The sequence below is a fragment of the Lissotriton vulgaris genome, unplaced genomic scaffold (assembly GCF_964263255.1).
Source record: "Lissotriton vulgaris unplaced genomic scaffold, aLisVul1.2 SCAFFOLD_888, whole genome shotgun sequence".
Taxonomy (NCBI): domain Eukaryota; kingdom Metazoa; phylum Chordata; class Amphibia; order Caudata; family Salamandridae; genus Lissotriton; species Lissotriton vulgaris.
Window position 1 is genome coordinate 95,069 of NW_028241807.1, and position 19,999 is coordinate 115,067.

General features: G+C 48.9%; 1 protein-coding gene across 1 annotated transcript in view; it reads right to left on the bottom strand.

Moving 5' to 3' along the window:
• Nucleotides 1–239: 239 nt before the first annotated feature.
• LOC147669884 (uncharacterized) overlaps nt 240–19,999 on the bottom strand; it is a 97,901-nt gene continuing 78,141 nt past the window's right edge. Inside the window, exons 4-6 of the mRNA XM_086948176.1 lie at nt 5,359–5,426; nt 4,223–4,276; nt 240–3,679 (exon numbers count right to left, since the gene is read on the bottom strand). Of these exons, the coding sequence (XP_086804302.1) occupies nt 1,082–2,734 (1,653 nt within the window). The 5' untranslated portion in view covers nt 2,735–3,679; nt 4,223–4,276; nt 5,359–5,426 and the 3' untranslated portion in view covers nt 240–1,081. The remainder of the gene's footprint in view (nt 3,680–4,222; nt 4,277–5,358; nt 5,427–19,999) is intronic.

Consider the following 19,999-nt stretch of genomic DNA (forward strand, 5'->3'; position numbering starts at 1 on the left):
GTGGTAGACAAGTTGGTGGACAATTAATGGATTGGTGTCTTTGTGGCTGCTTCATCTAAGGGTTTTGCGATGCTGAAACCTCCTACCAGGTTTGATAGTAAGTACCCCACGTTGTCTCTCTCCTATAAAGAGGCTACATTTAAAATGAGATTTTTGACACATTGAGAGAACTGATAATTTTCTTTCTCGTTGTGGATTCTATGATGTTGAATCTAACTGAATCTCCAGCTGACACATCCTTTGCATTTAAAAAAATATGTTTTTATTGGCATTTCTCATTACATCAGTACATTTGCAGTCAAATACATTACAGTAATATTCTCAAAAGCTCTGCTGCTTGTCGTGTTACAACCCTTATATTTCACATATTTTGATTCTCAATGTACTTACGATAAAAATTATAGCATAATTCTATATATACCAATTGTCAACTTTTATATTATCACAACATGTGAATGGTAACTTATCCTCCCGCCCTCCCTTCACCTAAGGTCGTGTTGTAGTGTGTCATTTTAGGAAGAATAGAGGAGATAATTCTGTGTGGTTCTCATTTCTATGGCGTCCTCAACCACGGAAGAGTCTTGTAGTTTTGACATAACTATTGTCTCCCCTGTTCCTGACTGGACTGGGTCTGTCTCTTCTCCCAAAGAGTCATGCTCTTTAGACATATCAGCCATCATGACATACCAGGCCCTCGCGTCTTCCTCATGTTTCTCATCTCTTTGTAACTTTTCTCATTCTTAGAAGTTCTGCCGTTGCCCACTTGTATGTATCTTTAACCCAGCTCTTAACCGCAGGGGGGTCCGGGCTGAGCCATTTAATTGCTATTCTTCGTTTTGCTAGCACCAACCACAACTGAAGAAATCTCCTGCTCAATTTTTAGGTCTTGGGCATGGGGAGGAGTCCCGAAATCACGGTCCTAATATTAAATGGTATTTTCCATCCTGTGGCTGTCTGCAAACTGTCTACACCTCCCTTCCCTGGTATTTAGAACAATGTCAAGGTTTTGTCTAGTGTGAGTTCGCTCATGTTGAGCAGGACCAGATTTTTGTCTGAAGCTTTTCCAGCATTCATTGCACGGTTAAGGTTTTACCCCAGTGTGGATTCTCTTGTGTTGAAAGATATTGACCTTAGTGTGCGTTCTCTTATGTTTAATCAGGTGGTGTTTTTGACTAAAGCTTTTCGGGCATTCAGTGCACTGATACGGTTTTTGACCAGTGTGTGTTCTTTCATGTCGAATTAGACTGATTTTCTGACTAAAGCTTTTCTGGCATTCAATGCACTGATAAGGTTTTTCACCAGTGTGTGTTCTCTCATGTCGAATGAGAAGAGATTGTTGATTAAAGCTTTTCTGGCATTCAGAGCACTGATAAGGTTTTAGGCCAGTGTGGATTGTCTCATGGTGAATAAGACTGAACTTGCAACCAAAGCTTTGTTGGCACTCTGAACACTGATAAGGTTTGTACCCAGTGTGTGTTCGCTTATGTTGAGCAAGATTACCTTTCTGACTGAAGCTTTTCTGGCATTCAGTACACTGATATGGTTTTAGCCCAGTGTGTGTTCTTTCATGTTGAGTGAGATGCTCTTTCTGACTAAAGCTTTTCTGGCATTCAGTGCACTGATAAGGTTTGTACCCAGTGTGTGTTCTCTCATGTTGAATGAGATTGGGTTTCTGACTAAAGCTTTTCTGGCATTCAGTGCACTGATAAGGTTTTAGCTCAGTGTGTGTACTCTCATGTTGAGTGAGATTACGTTTCTGACTAAAGCTTTTCTTGCATTCAGTGCACCAATAAGGTTTTTGACCAGTGTGTATGCGCTCATGTCGAATGAGACTAGATTTGTGACTAAAACTTTTCTGGCATTCAGAGCACTGATAAGGTTTTTGGCCAGTGTGGATTCTCTCATGGTGAATAAGATTGGACTTATAACCAAAGCTTTGTTGGCACTCTGAACACTGATAAGCTTTGTACCCAGTGTGTGTCCGCTTATGTTGAGCAAGAAAACCTTTCCGACTGAAGCTTTTCTGGCATTCAGTACACTGATATGGTTTTAGCCCAGTGTGTGTTCTTTCATGTTGAGTGAGATGCTCGCTCTGACTAAAGCTTTTCTGGCATTCAGTGCACTGATAAGGTTTTAGCCCAGTGTGTATTCTCTCATGTCGAGTGAGATTGCTTTTCTGACTAAAGCTTTTCTGGCATTCAGAGCACTGATAAGGCTTTTGCCCAGTGTGTATTCTCTCATGTGCAATGAGACTGGTTTTGTGGCTGAACCTTTTTTGACATTCAGAACATTGATAAGGTTTGTGCCCAGTATGGATTCTCTTATGTTGAATTAAACGCGCTCTCTGACTGAAGCTTGTCTGGCATTCATTGCACTGATAAGGTTTTTCCCCGGTGTGGATTTTCACATGTAAAATGAAAGAGGTTTTCTTACAGAAGTTTTTCTGGCATTCAGAACACTGATAAGGTTTGTGCCCAGTGTGGATTCTCACATGTTCGAGGAGAGAGGATTTGTGAGTGAAGGATTCCTGGCATTCAGGGCACTGATAAGGTTTTCGTCTAGAGTGAGTTCTCTCTTCTTTAGTGAGGTGGGATTGATAACTAAAGTGGTTCTCACATTCATTGCTCTTATTCAAATTGTACGAATCTCCAAGTTGGGTTTGTTCCTGGATACATGCCATCTTAAGTCTGAAACTGTTTTCAGAGTCTGTACTTGTTTCTGTTACACTCGGCATTAACTTCTAAACTACACTGTAGATGTTCTTCTTAACATTTGTATTTAACTAGTCATAATCTTTATCTGGAGATCATCGTCCTACCTTTAAAGGCAGCCTATATAACGTGTCTTTATAACTTTCACTGAGGAGCCGCTTGCATTTATTAGGATGCCCCTCATGGATTCATTTTCTCCAAGTTATGCCCAGGAGAGTTCTCTCAAGTTGAGTTAGACTCATTGTGTGACTCCAGTTCATTACATTTGAATTTGGAGTTTTAAAAACACTGATAGGGTCTTTGAGGTTTAGTCTTTGCCTGTTACGTATATTTGTTCATACAAGTATTGACAGGAGATTAGGGCATGCCAGGGTGGTTTTATGAATTATCAATAGCAAAGCACTGTCCCTTTTAAGCTTTCTGTGCCAGTGTATGCTTTTTTTACTCAAAGGCTAAGGCAGGCACATGATCAACTTTGGAGGTCCGAGACACTTTAAAACGACTCGGATAAACCTAAGAGACTGAGACATCATTTGTACGGATTCTGATGTGTTGGGGAGGGGTTTGGGTCTCTAAAAGCATTTCTCATAAACCATTGGGCAGAATTTACAACACTGAGTATTCTCAAGTTCACTGTGTGGGTATCAATTGTTGCCAATGTTGTTTGTTCTACCAATCTTGTACTGTTTCCTTTAAGTGAAACTATTCTTATAATTAGTAGGTGCAGACTTTCAATTTACTCTACTCAGCCTCTCTGATATTTGGTAAACATTTATGGCCATTTTACTTTAAGGATTTGACAGCTATCACATTCATCAGTAACTTGCACTCGAAGTTCCTCACCATTCCTGCCACATGGAATGTGTTTCTTCGTTATAACTCAATGATGTTTTAACTTTCCTTAAAACAATCCTTTTAATTGGGTTTCATTGAATTTAAAGATTTATTTTTATTCATGCTTCAGTCACCTGTAAAATAAAGTTAGAGATTGTAAATAAACATGCAAAAAATATTAATGACCTTATACTTTGCAGAAAAAAAGCATTTACAGAAACAAGATAGGTAATCAGTCTGAGTTGCATTTCTGACAGTGTTGAAAGAGCTCTGGGACACAGTGTAGATAGGGAGCTTGGAACCACTGGAAATCAAGGCAGTGAGAACAAAAGAAGTACATATTTAAGAATGAAATGAAACACAATTTACACATATATTGTGACACAGATTGTCAGAAGCAGCCAACACCATCAATTTACACTTTCTGTAGCAACAACTGGCCTAATAGTGAGATATTTGTAATACTTTTAATGAATTATCAGATAGTATTTACTCCCATAACCACTTAGACTTTTCATCTATTTCTTTTTTCCATTGATCTAGGAAGGGACATTTTATTGACCAGAGGAATTGGCCTTGTTGTAATCACTGTTTTAAATGCCAACTTAGAGAGAGGCTATGTCCAATTTGATCTGTGGAAGTCACCATTTCAAATTGTGGGGAAGATAAAGACTTACTTGGTGGCCCAGAACTCATCACATTCCTCCGACAGGACCCGAACACTGCAACACCTGAAAAGGGGGGACAAAACCTCACAACAGTGAAGGAAACCAAAAACATATGAGAAAAGGCAAAGAAAACAAACATATTGAAAAGAAAAAAAGACTATCTTCCAGTCTCATGACAGGGACTCAGCATGGCCCCTGAAGTGGCAGACAAGACAGAGAAGGGCAGGATGGGAGGATGTGAAGAGGTGGAAGTTCAATGCAGAGAGAAAAGACGCAGAAAGAACAGACCAAGGGAGGATAGTATCACGTGGTGTAGAGGAGAAGATGAATGGGATGATAGTCAAGGAACTGCTGAGCAACACGGAATGCAAGTACTCATTACCCAGTACCTTCTAACTTGAAAAGGACCTGCACTAGCACCAGGCTTCCACATGTTCCAGGAGGAATATGGCTCCTTCAGGTGGGTGCCAGGGGACACAGGTGGTCAGCCAAATTAGAAGCAAAGCAAAAATCTTAGGAGGACTGTTAGATCTTATTTTATATGCTTTCTTGATTGTAAATATGTATTTATATGTAGCAATGATGTTATTGTTTAATTGTTTTTCTTATTATCTTTTGAATGTACTGTATCTGTGGTTCTTGTAACCATCTGGAATGCAGAATGTTGGTATGGGAGATTTCCAGGAGCTGCGAAAAGGTCCTTTGATGCTGTGCTGACCAATAAATACTAACATCTACAGTTGGAGAACTGTCCTCATTTACAACAAGGACATTTGATGGAATACAGGGAGGTAGCACACCATTACAAAACCTTGAGCAATGATGCACTTTGTCAGAGAAATCTTACAATTCATAACAACCCTAAAGTATGTGACAGAAAAACATAAATAGCACAATTTATGAAATTGGAGATAATTAGCTGGGCGCTTGAGTATGCTAACTTTTATAAGGAAATATTAGAACGCGAATTTCATAAAAGCAAATCCTTTTTTATAATCAGGCATTATTTGATAAAAATAGGAATATTGTAGAAAGGGAATCTAATGTGAAAGTTGAAGAGACATTAAAAAAAGAAACTATTGAGAGTGAGAAGAGAGAAAGAAGAAACAAGGGAAAAGGAAACTTAGGGTTATAGTAAACCTCACCTGACAGTTATTTATATAATCCTTCAGGGTGGCAGCCGCACCACACCACCTGTTTATCCCAGAATACCCTGAAAGGAAGTAAAGAGATGCTTCAACCAAAGCTTATTGTCATCAGACGACAATCACACTTCATCCCATCTTCCAAATAACTGTCCTGAACTTACGAAACAAAAGGAACTCTTGTTCTCTAGAAATAATTTTAAAGCACATAGGGTTTAAAAACACTTTATTGTCTATCCATCTAGCTATCTATCTATCTATGATCAAACCCACAAAACACATCTTCCTCCATATCCAAACCTTATACCACAAGAACACACCAAGAACCATGCCCTGTTGCTGGAAAGGTCTCTGTGAATATGGAGCGCACACACAGTGTCAGAGAACAGACCCTAACAAACCAGTCTACTTCTTCATAACCTCCATCTTTCCATTTACAGCTCAGGAAACTTATGAATCAAAACAATCGGGTTCATAAAAGGCATGTTAAAGTCCTTGTAAATAATTCTGCCCACCCTTCATAAATCAGTCTACAACACTCTTACATTTATAGAAACCATGCTCTCTGAGCAACAGAATTTCAAGTTCAAGCTGATGCACTGTGTGAATGCTGGGAAAGGGAAGCAACAAGGCATCAATGTGTTGGTACTTTTTATTTGTAAATTATTTGAAGGGGAAATGCACAGGATCGGAGTCTTGTTAGTCCCATAGGGTGGCAACCCAACACTGGAAAGTTGAGATCTCCATGGAAGACAATGGAGCAGCAGCAGCCTATAAAAACTGATATAGGCCTACTGTACTCGAGATTACAATGCCCAAATACACAGCCTCTGTCTCTATCTCTTTTCCCTGCCTCTCCAAAATATTTGAATTGGGCAGGGGAAAGAAAAAGTTAGTGCCCGTAGCAGGACATAGAGGAGCCTTACCACCCTCTTCCTCCCATAGCCCGCAATGTCACTGGCATCTCAGAAGGAAGAGGGAGGTGTTCCGCTCAGCTCCTGCATCTCACTGGCTCACCTGAATGATGAAAAGCAGTTTAGCTGAGCCCAGTGAGAACCCAGGGCTGACTTCAGCCTCCCTTTCATAGCTGTGATTTTTCAACAATTAACCGTTCCGGTCCTGCAAGCAGCTGTTAACTATTGAACATTCCTAGTAACAGCTGTGAAACAAAGGTTTTGGTGCAGCAGGAAGGAGGGGAGTTTCAACTCCCTCGGTCTTAGGGACATCTTTGCTTAATTAGTTGACACATTCATTCCTCAAGGAGCAAATGTTGTAGTAGCCCTAAAGTCCTCTGTTATCCATCGCTAGGGTTTTACCTTTCTCTCCTGAATGGACCAACCAACTAGCGAGTTTTTCTCATCAAAAAATTGTAAGGATTTAGTACTCATTCTCAGGGAGAGGGTGTCTCCTGAAGACTTTGAGTCTGCTGACTGTTCAGCCCCGGCTGTTTCCTATGTTACAACCTGAAGTTTCCGTTGATATCATCAAGAGTCTGGAGTCAGGGTCCGCTGCAGATCCTTCCCCAGCAAATCTGTTGGCTCTGGTGGCCAAGACATTAAATCCTGTGGCTAATAAGGTACTTAACTTCTCTCTAACCACCAGCTTTGTGCTGGCCATTTAGAAACGTGCCGAAATTCTCCAGCTGCTACAGAAGCCCTCAGCTGACCCCACAGACGTCAAACGGCAGACCCAGCTCACAGTTGCTGTTTTTTTCCAAAGCTTTGGAGAAGTATGTCAATACAGTGATTTCAGACTATGCCGGAAAAAAAAATCTTCTCCATCCGAGCCAGTCGGGTTTTAGAGCCAACTATAGTACAGAGACCGCCCTGCTGGAAGTCTCAGAACTTATTAAGGAGAAGCTGGATCAGGGGGGAAAAACTATTCAGATTTTAATAGACTTGCCTGCGGCCTTTGACACTGTTCCCCACTGCAGACTCTTAGACATGCTGCAGGACTGTGGATTAGGTGGCCCTGTTCTGAAATGGTTTTCCTCCTTTCTTGAGGATAGAGTCCAGGAAGTTTGTACTCCTCCTTTCGGGTAATCGATTCCCTGTCTGAAAGTTGGAGTTCCTCAGGGCTTGATACTGAGCCCTATCCTCTTCAACCTATATGTGTCCCCTTTGGCACCGCTGGCGGAGGCCTGTGGCGCTACAAAAATCTCTTAAACTGATGATACTCAACTCCTTTTCACCTGTGGCAAGGGAGCTGGTTTTAAGGGAGAGCAGATCAGCACCTGCCTCTCAAAGGTGTTTTAATGACTCGTAAGGAACTAGCTTAAATGTAATCCAGAGAAATCTGAAGTAATCTTCTTTAGTTCCCCTCCCGTTGATGAGTGGAAACGCTGGTGGCCTGCGTATATGTCACCTCCTCTCAAGGCGCAAAGCCATGATAAAAATCTGGGCATCTTGGGTGATGGTACTCTCTCGATGAAATCCCAGGTCCAGTCGTTAGCGGGCACTTGCTTTGGGCTGCTGTGGATGCTCAAGACATTTCTTTCCCTTCTGCCATTTGAGCACAGGAAGAATGTAGTCCAGGCGCAGGTTACCTCCAGACTGGAGTATGTCAATGTCCTATACCTGGGTCTCCCGGAGTATCTGCTCCCCCATTTACAGGTAGTCCAGAATGCAGCAGTCAGAGCTGTTCTCCTGCTTAGGCCCAGGACTCATATTACCCCACACCATAAGGCATTGCACTGGCTCCCAGTAAAAAGAGGATCAGCTTTAAAACTCTGGTGCTATTTTTTAAGGCCCTTCATGGAAGTAGTGTGGAGTACCGCAGAAGGAGAGTCTCGCATTACGTGCTGTCTAGAGTTTTGAGGTCCTCCAACATCCGACCCCAGGATTTGCCACGCCCGATCAGGCGGTCGTTATTTTGTGTTTTAGGGAGCCCAATCCAGGAACCTTCTTCCCCTGCCCCTCAGATCTGTGACCAACTTAGCCGTTTTTAGGAAAATGCTTAAGACCTGGCTATTTCGCAAATAATTGAGCTCTCCTCTTCTCTAGCTACAATTTAATCTTGATCTCCCGCTGTTTGTGGCTGCAGCTGGTTTGACAGTGGCATTTTAGCACCGGGACACTCTTCCTGAGTAGCTGCATGCTCTACAAATGCTGTTATTCATTCATTCATTCATTCATTCATTCATTCATTCATTCATTGTAGCAGGCTATACCAGCCATTAAAGGACAGCTCTCATGGTAAAGGCCCTTACCTTTGGGTTTACAATAAGCTATAAGGCTACATTAAAGATGTAAAATAATTACAGAGGACAAAAAACATGGTTACTCTGTCAGAGAAATAATCACCACAATATTTGCAAGAGGATCACATAAAGTTAACATCTAAAGTATATCAAAAGTCAGAATTGGAAAGAACTCGAAATGTAAAGTCAATAGACAGATCAACACAACAACTGTCTGTAAAAGAAATGGAAAAAAGTTCTTCTATGATATAAGATACTAAACTGACCTAGAGTCTGCTTATCTTCTGCCAGTTTTTCTGCCTCTCTGAAGTAGTCTTCCCTAAAGAAACAGTTTCTGCGAATACGCAGAAACTGCCCAAAAGGCAGACCATCTCTCTAGCCTCTTGGATGGTTGCTTGAATATTCAAGCAGCGTATTGCGGGCAGTAGGCTTAGTAAATAGTTTTGTTGTTAATCTACCTGCATAAGGGAAAATCATCAGGTCCAGAAAGTCAAACCTGGGTGTTACTTGCATGAGAAGTAAATTTCAAATCAGAAGAAGAAAAGTTCAACCAACTCAAACAAGCATTTACAATGCAATAGGTCTCGCATTTACAAGAGTTTGAGCTATTGGCAATGCAATAGCTTAAACTCTCGCAAATGTGAGACCCATTGCATTGCAAATTACTAGCGCCCATGCGGGCCATTCACATTCATGGTGAGCGCCCATTCAGTGCTTTCACATTCATGAGATAGATGGCAGGATGGGTGAGAGAGGTGGTAGGATGGGTGAGTGAGTGAGTGAGGGTGTAGGAGGGGAGGGGGTGAGAGAGATGGCAGGATGGGAGAGAGGATGAGGGAGATGGCAGGATTGGAGAGAGATGGCAGGATGGGAGAGAGGATGAGGGAGATGGCAGGATTGGAGAGAGATGGCAGGATGGGAGAGAGGATGAGGGAGATGGCAGTATTGGAGAGAGATGGCAGGATGGGAGAGACGGTAATAGAGATTGCAGGATCGGAGAGAGTGTGAGGGAGATGGCAGGATGAGAGAGCATGAGAGAGATTTCAGGATAGGTGAGAGGGTGAGAGATGGCAGAATGGGAGAGAGGATGAGAGATAGCAGGATAGGAGAGAGGGTGAGAGATGGCAGGATGGGAGAGAGGATGAGGGAGGTGGCAGGATCGGACAGAGATGGCAGGATGTGAGAGAGAGTGAGAGACTAGCAGGATGGGAGAGACAATGAGAGAGATGGCAGGATGGGAGAGCGCATGAGAGAGATGGCAGGATGGGACAGAGGGTGAGAGATGGCAGCATGGGAGAGAGGGTGAGAGAGAGAGGATGAGAGAGATAGCAGGATGGGAGAGAGGATGAGAGAGAGAGGATGAGAGAGATGGCAGGATAGGAGAGAGGTTGTCAGACAGACAGCGAAGGAGTGGGAGGAGCCACCGGCGGGCAGGAGCGGGAGAAGCAGTGACGCTTTACAGACAGAGCGAGGGAAGGAAGGAGAGACATGATGGGAGGGAGAATTGGCTGCTATTACTGACACTTCAGGAGAGAGGGTGTGTGAGGAGAGCAGAGAGTGACAATGCTAGCAAAGAATGCCTAAAGGGCATGAAGAAAGGAGACGCTTATAATAGAACCAGGATGTGAGCTGAGCATGGTGGGAACCAGGATGTGAGCTGGGCATGGTGAGGACCAGGATGTGAGCCGGGCATGGTGGGGACCAGGATGTGAGCAGGTCATGTCGGGACCAGGATGTGAGCGGAGCATGGTGAGGAGCAGGATGTGAGCTGAGCATGGTGGGAACCAGGATGTGAGCTGGGCATGGTGAGGACCAGGATGTGAGCTGGGCATGGTGGGAACCAGGATGTGAGCTGAGCATGGTGGGAACCAGGATGTGAGCTGGGCATGGTGAGGACCAGGATGTGAGCTGAGCATGGTGGGAACCAGGATGTGAGCTGGGCATGGTGAGGACCAGGATGTGAGCTGGGCATGGTGAGGACCAGGATGTGAGCTGAGCATGGTGGGAACCAGGATGTGAGCTGGGCATGGTGAGGACCAGGATGTGAGCTGAGCATGGTGGGAACCAGGATGTGAGCTGGGCATGGTGAGGACCAGGATGTGAGCTGGGCATGGTGGGAACCAGGATGTGAGCTGGGCATGGTGAGGACCAGGATGTGAGCTGAGCATGGTGGGGAGCAGGGTTTGAGCCAGGGCCTGGAGAATCAGGGTGTGAGCCAGCATACTGAGCCCGCTCTCACTCCCTCCAAAAGACCAGACTAAACAGCTGGATTGTCCTCTCGTGCAGGACCAGACAGTGGTCAGTATGGGTATCTATGGACACCAGAGACTGGGGTGCCAGACCCGCACCCCCAGTTTTTCACTGCATTTCTTCATGAAATTTGTCAAATCTACATAAGGGAGAATCACGTTATCCGAGCTCTCCCTGGACTCACAATTTGCAGAAAGATGCTGAGAATTAAAGTCCTTGCACATTTGTCATTTTGATCGTTCTACCCTTCCACCAAATATTTCCGTAAAATGAGCTCCCAAATATTGATGCCTGTACTTTCATTTAAACAAGTGAGTGCATTCTGGGAGTTGTAGTCTTGATTACTTCAGTGTAAAATGCGGTTTGTAAAACTCGGGGACTGGAGAAGATGTGTGCCTTTGTTATGAGCCCTATGGTAACCTCCTACTCCCATCAAGCACAGGGGAGCTCCTGGTCAAGAGAAGCCCCTCCCCACCACACACACACACCTCTCCATCAGAAAACCCTATGGTAACTTCGGATATGTTTTAAAAACTCGAATTATGAGCTCTTAAAATAGAATGAAAGTTCCTGGAAAGAAGCATCTCGGGGTGAGAGCAGCAGTTGAGGCAGAACACATTCCTCACACCCAGAGGGCAGGCCTCTCCTTCTACCCCCTGGATAGGCCACATCTCCTGTGTACCCCTACTGGACAGGACTCATCTCCTCTGCATCCTCCTTTACAGACCTTTCGTCCTCTACACTCCCCTGGAAAGGCCTGACCTCCTCTGCATCCCCTGGACAGGCCTCTCCTCCTCTGCACCCATTCTCCAGACAGACCTCACCTCCTCTGCACACACACACACAGACCGGCTTCTCCTGTTCTACACCCACCAGGACAGGTCCCACCTCCTCTAAACCCCTGGACATGCCTCGCCTCCTCTACACCCCCTGGAAAGGACTCACCTCCTCGACACCCCTCTGGACAGGCCTCACCTCTTCTACATCCCCCTGGACAGGCCTCACCTCCTCTGCACCCTCCTGGACAGGCCTCACCTCCTGGGAACCCCTCCAGGACAGGCTTCATCTCCTTTTACCATCCTGGACAGACAGGTCTCTTACCCTTTTACCACCAGCACAGAACAGGCCTCATTGTGGACCCCCTGGACAGGCCTCACCTCCCCTTGAGCCCCTCCCCCCTCCACCACCACCCCCGACAGGCCTCACCTCCTCATGAACCCCCCTCCCCTCCAAACTCACCTATGACAGACCTCACCTCCTCTGCAGGCCCTTGGACAGGCCTCACCTCCTTTGCTCCCCCGGGACAGGCCTCACCTCCGTTACACGGCCCTGGAGAGGCCTGACCTCCTCTGCAACCCCTGGACAGACCTCACCTCCTCTACACCACCTTGACAGGCCTCACCACCTCTACACCCCCTGGGCAGATCTCTCCTCCTCTACACCCTCCTGGAAAGGCCTCACCTCCTCTGCATCCCCTGGACAGGCTTCACCTCCTCTGCACCCCTACCCCAGGCAGGCCTGACTTCCTCTACACCCCTTGGACAGGCTGACCTCCTCTGCACCCCCTGGACAGACCTCGCCTCCTCTGCATCCCCTGGACAGGCCTCACCTCCTCTGCACCCATACCACAGACAGGCCTCACCTCCTCTGCACACACACCCGAACCGGCCTCACATGTTCTGCACCCACCAGGACAGGCCTCACCTCCTCTACATCCCTGGACGTGCTTCGCCTCCTCTACATCCCCTGGGCAGAACCCACCTCCTCTACACCCCACTGGACAGGTCTCACCTCCTCTGCACCCTCCTGGACAGGCCTCACCTCCTCATTATCCCCAGCACAGGACAGGCCTGACACCCTGTACATCCCTCCTGGAGAGGCCTCACCTCTGACCGGTCCACCCTTCCTGGATGTGCCTTACCTCCTCTGCAATCCCTATGGACAAGCCTCACCTCTTCTGCAACGCCCTCAACAAGCCTCACTTCCTCTGCATCCCACTGGACAAGACTCACCTCCTCTGAACCCCCTGGACAGGCCTCACCTCCTCAGTTCTCCCCTGGACAGGGCAGGCCTCACTTCCTCTGCACTTCCCTGAACATGCCACATCACAGCCCCTGGACAGGCCTTACCTCCTATTCCCTGATGGACAGACCTCACCTACTGTGCACCGGCATGGAGAGGCCTTACCTCTTCTGCACCCCAGCACATGATAGGCCTCATCTCCTCTGCACCCACACTGGACAGGCCTCACCTACTCTGCACAGCCTACCTGGACAGGCCTCACCTCCTATCACCCCCCCTCCTCCCAGGAAAGACAGGCCTCACCTACAATGTACCAGCATGGACAGGCCTTACCTCTTCTGCACCTCCAGCACAGGACAGGCCTCACCTCCTCTGCACCCAAACTGGACAGGCCTCACCTACTCTGCACCCACACTGGACAGGCCTCACCTACTCTACACGGCCTGGACAGGCCTCGCCTCCTATCACCCCCCCTCCCCCCACTCCTCCCAGGACAGGCCTCACCTACTCTGCACCCTCTGGACAGGCCTCACCTCCTATCACCCCCTCTCCTCCTCCCAGGACAGGTCTCCCCACCTCTGCACCCCCTTGGACAGGCCTCACCTACTCTGCACCCACACTGGACAGGCCTCACCTACTCTACACGGCCTGCTTGGACAGGCCTCACCTCCTATCACCCCCCCCCCCCCCCCCCCACACACACACACTCCTCCCAGGACAGGCCTCACCTATTCTGCACCCCCTGGACAGGCCTCACCTCCTATCACCCCCCCCCCTCCTCCTCCCAGGACAGGTCTCCCCACCTCTGCACCCCCCTGGACAGCCCTCACCTACTCTGCACCCCCCTGGAAAGCCCTCACCTACTCTGCACCCCCCTGGACAGGCCTCATGCCCTTATCCCCTTTTATCCCCCCTCCAGCACATGAACGACCTCACCTCCTCTCACCCCCTGACCAGGCCTCACCTCCTCTCACCCCCTGACCAGGCCTCACCTCCTCCATACCACTGACCAGGCCTCACCTCCTGCGTACCCCTGACCAGGCCTCACGTCCTCCGTACCCCCTGACCAGGCCTCACGTCCTCCGTACCCCCTGACCAGGCCTCTCGTCCTCCGTACCCCTGACCAGGCCTCGCCTCCTCCGTACCCCCTGACCAGGCCTCACGTCCTCCTTACCCCCTGACCAGGCCTCTCGTCCTCCGTACCCCTGACCAGGCCTCGCCTCCTCCGTACCCCTGACCAGGCCTCTCGTCCTCCGTACCCCCTGATCAGGCCTCACCTCCTCCGTACCCCTGACCAGGCCTCACCTCCTCCGTACCCCTGACCAGGCCTCACGTCCTCCGTACCCCCTGACCAGGCCTCTCGTCCTCCGTAACCCCTGACCAGGCCTCTTGTCCTCCGTACCCCTGACCAGGCCTCGCCTCCTCCGTACCCCTGACCAGGCCTCTCGTCCTCCGTACCCCCTGATCAGGCCTCACCTCCTCCGTACCCCTGACCAGGCCTCACCTCCTCCGTACCCCTGACCAGGCCTCACGTCCTCCGTACCCCCTGACCAGGCCTCTCGTCCTCCATACCCCCTGAGCAGGCCTCTCGTCCTCCGTACCCCCTGACCAGGCCTCACGTCCTCCGTACCCCCTGACCAGGCCTCTCGTCCTCCGTACCCCTGACGAGGCCTCGCCTCCTCCGTACCCCTGACCAGGCCTCACCTCCTCCGTACCCCTGACCAGGCCTCACGTCCTCCGTACCCCCTGACCAGGACTCACGTCCTCCGTACCCCTGACCAGGCCTCGCCTCCTCCGTACCCCTGACCAGGCCTCACCTCCTCCGTACCCCCTGATCAGGCCTCACCTCCTCCGTACCCCCTGAGCAGGCCTCACCTCCTCCGTACCCCTGACCAGGCCTCACGTCCTCCGTACCCCCTGACCAGGCCTCACGTCCTCTGTACCCCTGACCAGGCCTCGCCTCCTCCGTACTCCTGACCAGGCCTCTCGTCCTCCGTACCCCTGACCAGGCCTCACCTCCTCCGTACCCCTGACCAGGCCTCACGTCCTCCGTACCCCCTGACCAGGCCTCACGTCCTCCGTACCCCTGACCAGGCCTCATGTCCTCCGTACCCCCTGACCAGGCCTCACGTCCTCCGTACCCCTGACCAGGCCTCACCTCCTCTGTACCCCTGACCAGGCCTCACGTCCTCCGTACCCCCTGACCAGGCCTCACGTCCTCCGTACCCCTGACCAGGCCTCATGTCCTCCGTACCCCCTGACCAGGCCTCACCTCCTCCGTACCCCCTGACCAGGCCTCACCTCCTCCGTACCCGTGACCAGGCCTCACGTCCTCCGTACCCCCTGACCAGGCCTCACGTCCTCCGTACCCCTGACCAGGCCTCATGTCCTCCGTACCCCCTGACCAGGCCTCACGTCCTCCGTACCCCTGACCAGGCCTCATGTCCTCCGTACCCCCTGATCAGGCCTCACCTCCTCCGTACCCCTGACCAGGCCTCACCTCCTCCGTACCCCTGACCAGGCCTCACGTCCTCCGTACCCCCTGACCAGGCCTCTCGTCCACCGTACCCCCTGACCAGGCCTCTCGTCCTCCGTACCCCCTGACCAGGCCTCACGTCCTCCGTACCTCCTGACCAGGCCTCACGTCCTCCGTACCCCCTGACTAGGCCTCACGTCCTCCGTACCCCTGACCAGGCCTCATGTCCTCCGTACCCCCTGACCAGGCCTCACCTCCTCCGTACCCCCTGACCAGGCCTCACCTCCTCCGTACCCGTGACCAGGCCTCACGTCCTCCGTACCCCCTAACCTGGCCTCACCTCCTCCGTTCCCCCTGATCAGGCCTCGCCTCCTCCGTTCCCCTGACCAGGCCTCTCGGGTGCTGCAGCGGCTTCTGACAGGAGCTCTCGGCGAAGGATCCTCATTAAGGACAGATAATTACACCCCGTGTAGCGCCTCCAACTCCGCACTGTGCCTCGGCGCGCTATGCACAGGCCCCGAAGAGAGACACTACTCCTTGACCTCTTCAGAGGAGTCGGATGGAGGAGGACTGTGGCTCTGAGCCAAGAGCGCTTTAACTTAATACCAGATACTAAGCGCTACATACGAGACACCTGTTAATCACGCAGGCACAGGGATAGGACAGAAATATCCTGATCTATTTAGCATCTTTCAGCCCCGGTACGTGGTTCCGTTGATGCAGCGGCTCCCTCAATGACCCATCTCCAAAAAAAGAGACCTTAAAGAAAGGGAGGAAGGAGGAGAAGAGGGAAGCGAGCATGGACGGAAAGAGAGGGAGAAAAACAGGGAGGGGGTAGAGAGAGAGCAATCAAATAGGGGACAAGAGGAGAGAGGGTTGGAAGGATGATAAGAGAGAAAGAAGGAGAAAGGAGAGAAAGCGACCAGAGAGGGAGGAGAGACGGGGAGAGAGATAGAGAGAGGGAGAGGGAAGAGAGAAAGCGATCGGAGGAGGAGGAAAGAAGGGGATAGAGAGGAGAGGGAAGAGATAAATTGATAAAGAGAGGGAGGAGAGAAGGGGAGAGAGATAGAGCGAGGGAGAGGGAAGAGAGAAAGCGATCGGAGGAGGAGGAAAGAAGGGGAGGTGAGAGATAGAGAGAAGGAGAGAAGGAGAGGAAAGAGAGAAAGCGATCAGCGAAGGAGGAAAGAAGGAAAGAAGGGGAGAGCGTTATAGAGGAGGGGCGAAGAGAGAAAATGTTCAGAGCGGGGAGAGAACGGGAAAAAGGTGGATGGATGGATGGAAAGAGAGGGAAGAATTTAGCGCCGAGACGCCCACTGGTATTCGCCGCGCTCTATAAATGTCAATAAATAAATAAATAAATAAGAAGAGGTAGAGAGACCGTGATCAGAGAGGGAGGAGAGAAGGGGAGAGATAGATGGATGAGAAGAGATATGATATGGCTGTGGGGCCTTATCGCGGAATACACTCACAGATACTGTCTTGAGTCCAGTCAGGGTCATTTAATTACCCTTCACCCCAACCCTTTGAAAGTTAAGGCACTAAGCAGAAAGACCTCGGAAAGGCACAATGTGTAAAGCATTCAACACCAAACAACAGCATAAGAACAAGCATTTGCAATGCAATAGTTCTCGCAGTTACGCGAGTTTAAGCTATTGGCATTGTAAATGACAATGCCTTTTATTTATGTTTTAAAAAGGAAAACAAAAATAAAAGGCATTGTTATTTGCAATGTCAATAGTTCAAACTCGCGTAATTGCGAGACCTATAGCATGGCAAATGCTTGTTTCTCAGAGTAATTGACTCCTGCTCCAGAGGCAAACGTCTCTTACTTTTGGATTTTCAGACCAAGAAATACTTTTCAAAAGAAATGTTAAAAGTTTTGTTTATTAGCCTGAATCCAAAAGAGGAAAAGACACACCTGCTCACAAAAACAGCCTTTGTAAACTGGGACCTGAAAGAGTAAAGCGACATTAGCACTCACTGATAGCCTCACTGAAAGAAGACTGAGATGGGACAGTGACCAGAGCTCACTTGATAGCCTAGCTAAGATCACTGTGACTTGAAATGGCAAAGTGGCCAGAACTCACTGAAAACCATCACAGAGCACTGTGAGATGAAATGGCACAGTGACCAGAGCTCACAGGATAGCCTCACTGAGAGCACTGTGAGATGAACTGGCACAGTGACCAGAGCTCACGGGATAGCCTCACTGAGAGCACTGTGAAGTGAAAAAGCACGAAGACCAGAGCTCACTGGATATCCTTACTGAAACTGCCCCCTTAAATCACAAGTCACAAGAAACCCTTACTAAGTGAACCCTGTGACGTCAATATCAGAGCGCACTCTTAGGGGGTCATTAGGATGACCGGCGGACTTAGTCCGCCCGCCATCCTATCGGAATTCGGGACCGCCCGACATAAGGGCGGGGGTCCCGTGGGAGGTATAAGGATGTGCCCGCCACAGTGGCGGGCCCATCATGCATTTTTATCATTGTGGCGGGCGGCGCTCCCAGCACCTCCCACCACAATGCTAAAAATGTACATCATCAATGCGGCAGGCACCCCGCTGTGCCTGCCGCTTTGTCAATGTAAATGCAGGAGGGTACCACAGGTACCCCCCGTGTGCACCCCCCACCTGTCCTTCACATTTCGGGAGTCCCCGAAGTGAAGACCGCATGCCTTTCCGTGGCGGCATTGTCGCCACAGAAAAGCATCTGTTTTGGGCAATGCTAATATGGCTGGCAGTGTCTAATAGACACCGTCACTATATTAAACCTTTTCTGCCCCGGCCGCAAGGCGACCGGGGCGGTAAAGCGGTAGACGATCTTTCCGTCCGCAGTGGTCACCCCCGCCATGCTAATATGGCGGGGGTGATTAAGGGTAGAATGGCAGCGGATCGCCCCCGCCAGGCCGGCGGTAGCTACATCTTAATGGGCCCCTAAGTGTCATTAAACACTATCCTGTGGCATCTGTGCTAAAACCGCAATGTGGCTTCAAAGCTCACTGAATTTCAGGAATTAAACTTCCCTGTGATGCAAGTGTTGACTGAGTATCCTCACGTAAACTACCCTGTGACGTCAGAGTCAGTGTTAACTGAGTATTTTGGTGTAAACTGCCTTATAAAGTCAGTTTACACTTCACTGAAACTGTTGTGTGGTAATAGAATTTAGTGGAAACGCCCACTGCCCCTTAGTTCTGCAAATCTTAACAACACCCACACTAAGTAACATCACAGCATTAATCACGGACAAACAATGTCCTCACTCCATCTGGCTATGACATCAGATCACAAGTTCAGATCACTAACACACTTCACAATATCAAGCCATCAGCTGTTACAGTCTAATGATTGTCACCGGTGCTGAAGCGAGGATGGAAAAAAGAGCACAGCAACACTTGATTAAAGGTGGGGTGAAGGGGGCTTAATAACAGCGAGATTGCCCTTGCATGCTGGTGGAGGTTTTGAGCCTCTGGCACACCTTAACACGAGAGTCCACTCAGCCCACATGCCATTCCATTGAAAGCAGCTTTGGATCACCAGAAGTGAGTCTCGGTGGATCGAACTGTGACGTCAGGCCAGTAGATAACTGACAGTGCAAGATCACATGCACCCAAGTGAGCGTCTGGGAGACAGCGAGTGGCATCACCAGGACTGCACTTACATCATGGCACTGATGTCAAAGCAGTTCAAAGCGAAGCACTCTTCCCTTACTTTCATCTGCGCTCCGCTTTTCACTTTTCAAATGCTGACAAATGTGCACGCGGCGCACACTCCCCTGCCTGGGTATTGTTGTTAGAAGATGAAGTTTCGTCTGGCTGCCTGTCTCGGTGTTACGAGGGAGTGCTATGGGAGGGCTATTTTTATCTCAACCCATCGCATGGATCCAGAACTTAGTTTCACTGGAGAACAAGCGCAAAGGCAGCCACTTGTTTATATTTTTATGTTTATATTTGCATCACGCTTTCATTTTAATAATAGCTGCCGCCCCACACAGGGCTCGTGGGGTGGTGCAGCAGCTATTGTTAAAGTGAAAGTGCGATGCAAAAATAACCACGCAGCCGCCATTGCCAAAGCCGACTGAAAGAAAATAATGCTTTCTGACTTAATGAAGGAGACCGTGTACCGCCGCAAGTAAAAGATCCAGACCTGATGGGCAGTTACAAAAAGGAGACATGGCGGTAACAAGGAGGGACTAAGAAGCCTCATTATCAATCGGAAGCCAGCATTTGCCACGGACAATGACACCAGCCAATGAAAAATATGAGCGGAGATTCCACAGCACTTACACATCTGTCCCTTCTATAATATGCTTTGCAGAGCTAGCAGCGCATGCGCTGCAATGCTAGGCTCGACCTAAAAATCACCAAGCAAGAAAGAGGCTCAACAATTTATAATAATAAAACATATTTTTATGAATTTTTAGAGACCTTAATCCCACCAGAGGATTCCAGAGAAACAGATTTTATAACTTTTTATAACTTCTGAATGCAAGCGCAAACAAGCATAGGCAAATGCAAAGTTTGAAAACTTTTACGAAGGTTGTAAAAGTTAGTGTGTGTTCCAACCCTACTAGGGTAACCAAATCCAGCATGGACAAGGTCTAGGGGGATAAAAGTAATACTTTGGACAGTTATCTGGCCACCAGAGCGTTTTAGAGCGAGTTCCAAACTTTACAGGACAACCGCCATTGACTT